General features: G+C 38.5%; 1 protein-coding gene across 1 annotated transcript in view; it reads left to right on the forward strand.

Annotated features, from left to right (window-relative positions):
- The first annotated feature begins 1,368 nt into the window (after positions 1–1,368).
- MLIP (muscular LMNA-interacting protein) overlaps positions 1,369–10,649 on the forward strand; it is a 103,924-nt gene continuing 94,643 nt past the window's right edge. The window contains exon 1 of the mRNA XM_015560046.1: positions 1,369–1,478. Coding sequence (XP_015415532.1) covers positions 1,434–1,478 — 45 coding nt within the window. The 5' untranslated portion in view covers positions 1,369–1,433. The remainder of the gene's footprint in view (positions 1,479–10,649) is intronic.

Here is a 10,649-nt window from a genome sequence, read left to right on the forward strand (position 1 = left end):
TCTCCTGTTCTTCCTCCTCCTCCAAGGAAGCTGCTAAACCTCCAGAAGTCTCTGTCCTCTCACCTGTGAAGTTTGGATAAAACTTTCACAGGACTCTTGTGAGGATAACAGTAAAATGCAGCATGTAAAGCCTTACCTCTGTGCCAGCAAATGCTTAATATGAGTCACTCCTGTTCCTCCTCCTCCTCCTCCTCCTCCTTCTCCTTCTCCTTCTTTTCTTTATACCTCTGTTATTTGTATACCTGTTGTATATTCTCAATTGAGCTGTAAGATCTTTGAGGGCAGGAGGATATTATATTCTCTTTTGAATATATAAAGTATACTCATAAATATACATTACATAGAAAAGGCACATAATTTGTTTGGTGATATAACAGAAGTTATATTTAGAAGTTCACATCATTTTTTAGGTCAAAAAGTCCTGTGTTATTTGGAATATTTTTTCCAGTGTGCTAACAGAGTCACTTTGACAATTAATTTACTTTAATATTTCCACAAATTCAGGCTTTTGATAACATCAAAAATGTTAAGAGGCATAATCTAGATCCTTAAAAAAAAGCTTTCATTCTTTCCCATATCCTTTGGTCTATAACCAGCGCTTGGGACACAACATCTTTCATTGCCAAAGTAAAAATATAGATATTACAGATTTGGAGTAAAATCAATACTTAGAAAATAGAAATACCGAAAGCTGAGGAGTTCAATCAATTTCACGTGTGAAGTTTTGGAGTTTGTCTTCATTCAGGCCACTCACAGTCTCCTAAGAATGTTGGGATGGAATTTTGTTTTGACAGATGTTTGATTCCAAGCTTTATTTTATAGCTAATTTGTTGAAGAGCAAAACCTCAGTCACTGCAGATGCTCCTATATTGTCCTTGCTACTTCTAAGCCAAGGACTGATAATTCAAACTATTGATTTTTTTGAAACGATCACTGTATGTTTTCTAGTTTTTTGTTTAGACACAGTGTTTGCATATATTTGTACCTTTAAGTGTTCTCAGGAAGTGTGACCAACTGATCACTGAGACTGGCAGATGCTCAGCCCTTCACTCAGCTTCTTGTTGCTGTACAATCTGGCGTCTCTCCTTTTTGCAGAACATGTAATTGGAATACATGCGGGAAAGGAGGGCAAACACACATCGGTGGCTTTTTTATCTTCTGCTGGCTCCGTTTCAGCAGTCACTATGACCTCTCAGAAAGTTACAAACCTAAAAATTGTCTACACATAAATCTCCCCTTTGGAGCTGACAAAATTCTCCAATTCAGAGAGGATACCTCTTTTCAGAATTATTTTTTTCCCGTGTGAGTGTGTGTGTTGCTTCAGTGAGAGCCTCCCTTCCCACCTCATCATTGGTTTGCTCACTCCCTTATGTGATGAGTCAATGCTTCCAGAATAGGGGCTTCCGAGTGACTGCGGGAACTATTACTTCCAAATGAGCTCGTGCATCTTAACAGGGAGCGTTCAGACCACACCCCAGGTAAAAGGAAGTCTTTCCTTAATGCTTTCAAGAACTTTTAAAGGCTGTGTACTGTGGTATTTGCTGCAAAAGGGCTTGAGGGAGAGCTGCCTGGGTGTAGATAAATTTGACTGTGTCTCAAAGAGAAATGTTATCTGCAGTTACTGTAAAGGCAGACTGCTTACTGGGGAACCAAAGAAAATGCTCGGGACGGCCCTTGGCGTAGTGTCATTGCTAAGACACCCTGTAATGTCTGTTTTCAACAGGAGGCTAGTGGCCATCTGTGAGTGTGGGTGTCAACACTGGAGGAAGAGAACTTTTAGGGAAATAAAAGAAACGAAGGCACTGCAGCCCGAAACTGAGCGAAGGAGCAGTTAGCTGTCATGTCCTGGGGGGGACAATTTCTTAAATTCTTTGGCTGTCTGGTGAGAAGGTGACAGGCTCAGAAGTTTTAAGTGCTTGAAACCATTTAGAAAAAGATTTTAATCCTCCCAGCTCTAATTTCTATTATTAAAATAGTTTCCCAAGGATAGGAATGAAGACGTGATTTTAAACGGCACTGACAACTGAAAGTGTTAACTGGCATTTAACGAATGCAATGGTATTAACATGCATCTGTTTCTGCTTTGTGTGGAAAATGATTTTTCATCACCATAGCGATTCATTTCTGGGCTCCAATGGAACTTGGCCACAGTATGTGGTAAATAGCAATTTTTTTTTATTTCCTGAAGGGATTTAGCAGTCTACCAGCTAGGCTAACACGTGACGCTTCATCTAAATGTAGCTGCTGTAATGTCAAATCCCTTTCCAACTGAATTCTGTACAAAAAAATTTGTACATCCTTGGTAAGATAAGAGGATGCTAGGTAAAGGCAGAGAACAGAGCCCCATGCTAACACTGTACTCCCAACTTAAAAGCGAATACCAAACCATCACCCTTTCTGTGGTTGCTCTTCTGAGGAATGTGTATGGATAGGAATTTTTCCCTGATCTTGTTCTCTAACAGTAACCTAGGAAGATAAATGAGTCTTTAGTCCTATTAGATTTTCTGTTTTAATGTTATTCTTGAATGACATGTATTGATTGGCTCAACTAAAACTAAAAAAGTATTCTACAACTGATACAGAAATTTTATGTAGGATAGGGATACTTTTATAAGAAAATATAACAAATGAAGTATAAGAAAAGAATTTTGCTTCTTTTCAGTTGCTTTCATTGTCAACATGTGATTATGTCCAGACATTCCTTTGATAGTGTTGTTATAAAAGCACACTTTATTCATTAAGCATAGTTTCTGTTTTCTTTTTAAAAAAATTTCTTCTTTTTAAAAAATCATTATTGTTGAAAGTATTACATAGGTCCTCCTTTCCCCCCCATTAACGTCTTTCAGGCCCCTTCCATTCTCCCCACTCCCCAGGTCCTCACCACCTCACTCATCTCTGTGTCCACGGATTATGCATACATGCCTACAAGTTCATTGGTTGAACTCTTCCCACTCACCCTCCCCTGCCTTCCCTCTGAGGTTCAACAGTCTGTTCAGAAGCATTCGTTTTCATTCACATTAGTGGAGATCTGTGTATTTTATAGAGATTTAAGGAGTATTAAATTATACAACTTGTGCAAGTTCTTTGGAGACATAAATTTCCATTATTTATATGCTTTAGAAGGCAAAAGCACTTACTTTTACTAATGGTTATATGTATTTCATAACATATGAAATGCTTATACTGAGTGGGGTGCTTATACTGAAGACTGAACTACATTAGTATTTACATTTCATTTGGATGGAACCAAAAATACACTTATAGTCACCATATAGGGGCCTGAGGGAGGCCTACAGAACCTGGGGAAAAAATCACATTGTCACCTCTTCTTTGACTTCTAAATGACAGTCTCTGATGAGCTATCTGAACAACCTAAGTGATTTCTTTGCTAAAGCCACTCTCCATCTATCATGGTATTGATAAGATTAAATATGTTGAGAAACCTTTCTAGAAAATCCATGTAGAACATGTGTTGCATTATGTATTGCTGATAAGACCAGTGGGCTTCCCAAATCTCACAAAAGATCTAATGTTTCTTCCTACAAAGGAAAGCACTGATTTTTCTATTTTCTGATGATAAGCTGCAAACTGGGACTTGTAACATGATTTCAATCATGGAATAATGATAAATATCATTCAAGGCTAAAAAGAATATTAAAAAAATAAAAAGTTGGCTCAGGAGGGTTTACCTGTGTATGTTATACCCCCTAAGGATTATGAATTGTTGTTATAAGGCATAAATGTTTTAGTTTTTTAATTACCAGTAAGGTATACCCTATAATAAATGGTCCAGACTTAGTTTGTTAGGCCTGTAACTTCAGCAAAATTTCCTACAAGGAAATCCAGTCCTCTTTGTTTGATCTCATGTCCACAAAGGAAATATTCAGTTAATAATCTAGTGTCCAAGATAGCCTGTTCCAGGTACCCTCTAGTCCAGTGGTTCTCAACCTTCCTAATGCCGGGACCCTTTAATACAGTTCCTCATGTTGTGGTGACCCCCCAGTTTCATTGTTACAAATTGAACATAATTAAAGCATAGTGATTAATCACAAAACAATATGTAATTATATATGATCTTAGGTGACCCCTGTGAAAGGGTCGTTCGACCCCCAAAGAGGTCGTGACCCACAGGTTGAGAACCGCTGCTCTAGCCTAACCTCAGTCTCACATTGAGGCACCATGCTATCTGTCTTTCTCTCCAGCCCAGTCTTTCTGTTACCCAGCATGTCTTTTGTTTTCAGAAGGATAACCTTGTTGACATTCTTGCGTCACAATTCCTTAACCTTCACAATCTCAGTGTCCTTCCTGCTTTTTCATCTCAGATACTCAATCTCAAGGCCAAAGCCTGGATCTCATAATCACCTAGAATTATTATACTTCTAAATCTTAAACTCTCACAACCATGCTATGACCTTCTAGTGCCTTGAATCTGTCCCTCTTCTTTACCCATTTAAACTAACTCTGTCCGTGGTGGATCATTTCCTCTACTCTCGTTAGTACTCTCAATTTCCCTGTACTCACAACAACCTTCTGCTAAAACCACATCCAAATGTGAATTCTCTAAATGCTACAACTCATTTTCTCTGTTCCTTTGATAGGCAGTTGAGCAGCCCTGGAGAGAATATAAAAAAGCTAAGCAAATTGCTTTACTACATCTCATAGATTTATATTTGGGCTGGGCCCTCAGTATAATCTATCAATCCTTTTGTTTATTTATGGTTAGTCCTCTTTTCTATTGCTGTCGATGATATTCCAGGCTTTCCTAGTTTCTTTAAAATCCCATGTTGCCCTAGCCAGTTTGGCTCAGTGGATAGAGTGTGGGCCTGTGGACTGAAGGGTCCTTGGATCAATGCCTGTCAAGGGCATGTACCTCAGTTCCAGGCTTGATCCCTGGTTCTAGTTGGGGGCCTGTGCAGGAGACAACCAATCGGTGTGTGTCTCTCACATTGATGTTTCTCTCTGTCTCTCCTCCTCCCTTGCACTCTCTCTAAAAATCAATGGAAAAATATCCTCAAGTGAAGATTAACAAAAATAAAATAAAATAAATAAAATAAAATCCCATTTTGCCTTTACTAGTTCTTCCTTTGCTGCTTGGTCATTTAATGGTAGAGTCTGGAAGGCTCAACCTTAGATCTCTTTTTTCCCTGTTTGTGGTAATTTCATCTAGTCTCATGGTTTTAAGTACTATGTATACGTTAACAACCCTAGTCATTTAATCTCCAGCACACACTTTCCTCTAAACTTGACTCCCTGTACACATTCCACTTGGATGTATATTTCAAATTTGATTTTTATTCTCAAACAAGGCTTACCTATTGTTTTCCCCATCTAGTGAATAATAACTCATGTTTTAAGAAATTACTGACATCAAAAATGTTGGCCTGGTCTTGATTCTTGTCAATCTCTTATATCCTACATCTAACTTTTCAGCAATTTATAAGATTTTCCTTTAAAACATAGCCAGAAACTTACGCTTCTGATAAATATTACTGCAGCAACCTGAGAGCAAGCTACCATTTTCTCTCCCATGGGTGACTGCAATAGCCTTATAGCTAGTCTTCATAGCTTATAACTATTGGAAATACTATATATTTTACAGATTTTTTTTTTACTCTTCTGTTCACTAGAATGTAAATTCCATTGGGGTAGAGATTTTTGTTCACTGTGATATTACCAATCCTACAGTAGTACCTCACAGTTAATAGGCATTTGGTAAGATGCTGTTCAATAAATGAAAGTAAGTATAAGTAAGTAAAATGTTCAAGTGAGGATTGTTTTAGTAGGAACATGGTATCAGGACTGAAGGCCACATAAAATGACAAAGATGCAGGTGAGTGAATAGATGTGTGATGGGGACCTTGGAAAATCTTCTCTGATTGCTTTCATTATCTTAATGGAATGAGAAACAAAGTCATCAGCTCAGAGTGAAACTAGGGGAGATGTTGGGGTTTGAGAAAGAAAAAAAAGATGTGAATTTTCTAGGCAAGTGGAAGAGTGAATGGGCTGTGGAACCATAGTATGATTATAGAGCAGCACCGAAGCGCCTGCTTGAGGCTCAGAGTCATAAATTTGAAGTGAAACCAGTAAGCACAGTCATGTGATTTTCCATAACCACATTCACCTCTGTGGTCCACGGGTAGAATAGGCATGGGGTCAGATTTAGTGAGGACTGTGATTTACCCACACAGGGATGACAGTGTGAGAGAGGTAAGACATGTAAAGGGTATGTAGGGGAGTAGTTGTGGTAAATGCAGTCATGTGATAAGTGCATGCTTATTATAAAAAATAAGTATGGGAAAACCTAATTTTGGAAGAATCAGTAGCTTTTCATTCTGTTGGGATCACCGAAGTGTTGGAGTTGGAAAACTGGAATGAGTGATACAGAAAGAAATAGAATGAAAAAAACAAAAATATGGAGGGACCATTGCTTTTGGTCTAGTCTAGGAATGTGAGAGGCAAGGAGAGTAGAGGTCAAGGCAACACAATACTAGAAATATTATCCATGGAATCTATATATAAAAAGCCAGTGACCGTTAAATAATGCTGTAACGACCATAGTGACTGGTCGCTATGACGACCACTGTGGCTAGTGAACCGGCTGGATCAGGGGGTGGGGCTGGCCGACCAACGTTGCAGCCCCGCCCCCAACCTGACCCCACCCCAGATCGCCCCCCCCAGCGTGATCAGGGGCAGGGCCAGCCAGCCAATCACCCAGGGCCCTTCCCCCAGACCCCTGCCCCCCAATTGGCCCCCAACCCCAATTGGAGGCAAGGCCTGCGCTGGCCAATCACCTGTAGCCCCTTCCCCCAGCTGGCCCAGCCCTGATTGGGCTCTGATGGGGACAGGCTTGCCAGCCAACCTCCTGCCATCTCCTCCTCTGGGGACAGGCCCAGCCCCGATCCGCCTCAATTGGGGCCAGGGCAACCGGACCCCACCTGTGCACAAATTCTTGCACTGGGTCTCTAGTATAAAATAATGAAAAGCATAGTGTAAGAGGTAGTAGACTGAGCCAGGAATTTAATCTTTAAAGAAAAGAGTTTGATGTAGGTATGGACAGGTAACTGTGACAAGGAGAAGTAGCGAGTGTTCTAGATTGATGACACAAAATTCAAAGCTGGAAATTTTTAGGTAGGAGTAAGGAAGAAGACTGGCCTGGAAGCATTAAATAGGAGCACACCTATTCTACTTCCATGTCAGTGTGAGAGGAAACAGCTACCACTGAGAGCTTCTTGGGAAGGAGAGTCCTTCAGAGAGAACTATGGTTTAGTGAGAGCTAGAATATTTAGGGAAGAATATGAAGAGTATGAAGGATTTTGTGATGGCTGACTGAATCCCAGACAGTTACAGTGAAAGTATATCAAGAGTTGGAGCATGGTACAAGATGGGAACAAAACTAGGGGTGTGCATAGTATATAGAGATTGAGCGATGATGCAGAGGTCTGGATTTTCACAGGGACAGAAGGGATGAGTTAAAATCCATGTTGAGATAAGATCCAAGTTGCCCAAGGCATAGAAAGGTAGTACAGCTTGAACAGAATGGAAAGTAGGGCTCTTGCCAAGGCATATCATTCATATATATATATATTTGGAATCTTCAGTCCACAGGCCTATGCTCTATCCACTGAGCCAAACAAGCAAGGGCCATATCATATATTTTGTGACAGAGGCATGGAGGCAGCAAAGCAGTGATGTCACTCTGACACGATGGGGGTTGATTTTGTCACGTACATTGGTTACATAAAAAATGATTTCCCCTCACCTTCCCACTTCCCCACTCCATCAGATGTATGAGCTTTTCTTTATCTTAATTCACTTTCTTTGGACTCCAAGGAGGCCATGTTCCTGTTTTTTGTTTGTTTGTTTTTGTTTCCATACTTATTCTGCCTGCTCCTTCCAAGATCGTGCTCCGCTTTTTATTTTCTACTGGTTCCTTCCTTCTTCAGTCTACAGACATGTTCAAGTCTATCCCATTACAGACCAAAAGGCACCTTTTTGACTCTGCTTCTCTGTCTGACTATGCTTAACCTTTCTCTTTACTTCTCATCCAAACTTCAAAAGAGAAATCCACAGCACCATCTTCTCTTTCTCCCTTTTCATTTAATCCTCAAGTGATTGCTGTTAGCTTTCTGTCCTTTCTCTATTCTTGTGTCTTTCAAAACCGGAATTATCTATTTAAAAATCTCGTGTGAATATGTCATTTCCCAATCTTTAAAGGTTCTCTGTTGACAATAAGTAGGACACAATGAAAGCTTGATCTACCCCCCACTGCTCCTTTTTCCCATGCTTTCTCTGTGCTGGTTGTCTCAACCCAGGACCAATGGGGGGATAAGGACATATATGTAATACCTTAATCAATAAAGAAAAAAAAAGGAAAAAAAAAGAATGAGTGAAAGATAAAACATATCCTTTATCAGGCATTCACAGCCTGGTAGCCAGAAAAGCATACTTCCAATTTTAAATCCACATTTAGCATTCTCATTATTGATAAATGTTAAGTTTCTTCCATGCTTATTGATTATGAGTCAAATTGAACCTGCTAAACCAGGGTTAAAAGGATAAAAGTCCATTTTGAAACAGACCAGAAGCTGAGTATGTGATGAACCCACCGAGGTAGAGATGCCCTAATATTCTAGCACATCAACTTGCCACCTGTTGTTTTATTGTCATCTCCTACAACAGGATCTTCCTGATATACGATGACTATTTTTACAGCTGTTTTCTTTGGCAGCCATATACATGATCACAGGACAATAAGAAATTTATTAAAAAAATGAGATAAGTATCCTGGTGTATAGAGAAAAAGTCAAGGTAAACCTTTGACAAGACTGAAACTCTAATTTATTACATGTCTCATAGGTCTCTTCTGGTGATTCTGAAGCCAAACCTCTGATCTTCACATTTGTCCCCACTCTCAGAAGACTACCAACCCACTCTCAGTTGGCTGACACCTCTAAATTCCTTGTTAAAATTCCTGAGGAACCAAGTGATAAGAATCCAGAAACTGTAAATAGGGTAGGATTATTTTTACTCTTTTTTATATCAAGCAAATAACATTACATTATCCAAACTAATGTCTTAGAAGTTTGAATGAATGTTTATTTCCTCCGCTTAATGTGAGATGACTAAGAAATCTAAGGTTGACTAAAAATATGCTTATGTAACAGAAACTTAAATGTAATCTAATCCCAGGTTCTCGCTAATACATTATTCTCAACCCTTTTGAGTTGATATGTTATTACTTGCCTCCTGCCACCTCCCCTTCTCTCAAATGTATTTTAAATTATAAAAACAAAATTAAAAAGAAATTTATATTTATTTTGAAAGAAAATACAAGATAAAACAGTGAGGTGCTACTATTTACATGTTATGATTGGCAACATTAAAGAAGTCTAATACCCAACCTTGGGGCCATTGTGGGGATATTCACATCGCTCACATTTTGTTGCTAGTTATGTGAATATGTATACTTTTAGTGGAAAAGCCTTTATCTACTATCATAAAACTGTTCCTAGCCTTTCAATAACCTGACTCTTTGAAATATATCCCCAAAATAGGACAAAAAAAAGAAAAATGTCATGTAGAAAATATTTAGTGAAAAATAAAAACAGCATAATACCAGAAAAGTTAAGAATATGATTACCTCACCTTGACAAACTTATAATTATAGTGATTATGTAAATCCATGGAAAATGCTAACCTTATAATATTATGTCACAAAACAGGTTATAAAATTGCATTTATACCCTGATTAGACCTATCTAAAGTGTGACCAAGACTAAAAAGAAAATTAAGACAAAATGGACAAAAACCTAAAAATGACTTGTATTAGAAAAGTAGATGATATGTGCGTAAAAAAAAATCTCCTTATAATGTGTTTCAATATTGTCTTATTTTAAATAAAATGTGACTGGGGAACTTTGTGGTATTCTTGAGCCAACTGGAAAGGCATAAAATAACCTAATTTACTTTCTATGAAAACATCTTAGCTAGCAAGTAGTAATATATCTGGGATTCTGGGCATTTCAATGCTATCTTATTTCAAAGATCATTGGGACCAAATTATTTTAGAAAAATTCTGAATACTGTATAAGGCACTTCTGGGAAGTTTCTAACAGTAGTCAACTACATTTAATATTTTCATGGGTTCCTTTGTCGTTAGGCACTATGATTATGTGAGACTGTAAATATATGAACCAATTTTGGTTGCAAATCTCCAAAGCTTCCTAGGATGATGATAATCACCTGATGTTTGCAATGATACACACAGAACTACATTGTTAAAATGAGATTAAAGTTTTTTCTTTCTATTTTTTAAACAGTTCAGTATTATAATCGAACAGGACAAATAATCCCTCATTTTTCTATATTTCACAACTATTTACTGAGTGTGATACATGCTTGGTGCTGTGTATTCTGAGTGAATCAAGTCAACTCATAACTTATTGGTTACTGGGAATGCAGGCAATGAAAAAACTGAAAAATCCTATCTAATAAAAGAGAAACATGGTAATTAGCGTACGACCGCAACCCTTCCCATTGGCTAATCAGGGCAATATGCAAATTAACTGTCAGACAAGATGGTGGCCGGCAGCCAGGCAGCTTGAAACTAACATGAGGCTTGCTTGCTTCAGTGATGGAGGACTCCAACA

The sequence above is a fragment of the Myotis davidii genome, unplaced genomic scaffold (genome assembly GCF_000327345.1).
Source record: "Myotis davidii unplaced genomic scaffold, ASM32734v1 scaffold313, whole genome shotgun sequence".
In the NCBI taxonomy this organism is placed as follows: Eukaryota; Metazoa; Chordata; class Mammalia; order Chiroptera; family Vespertilionidae; genus Myotis; species Myotis davidii.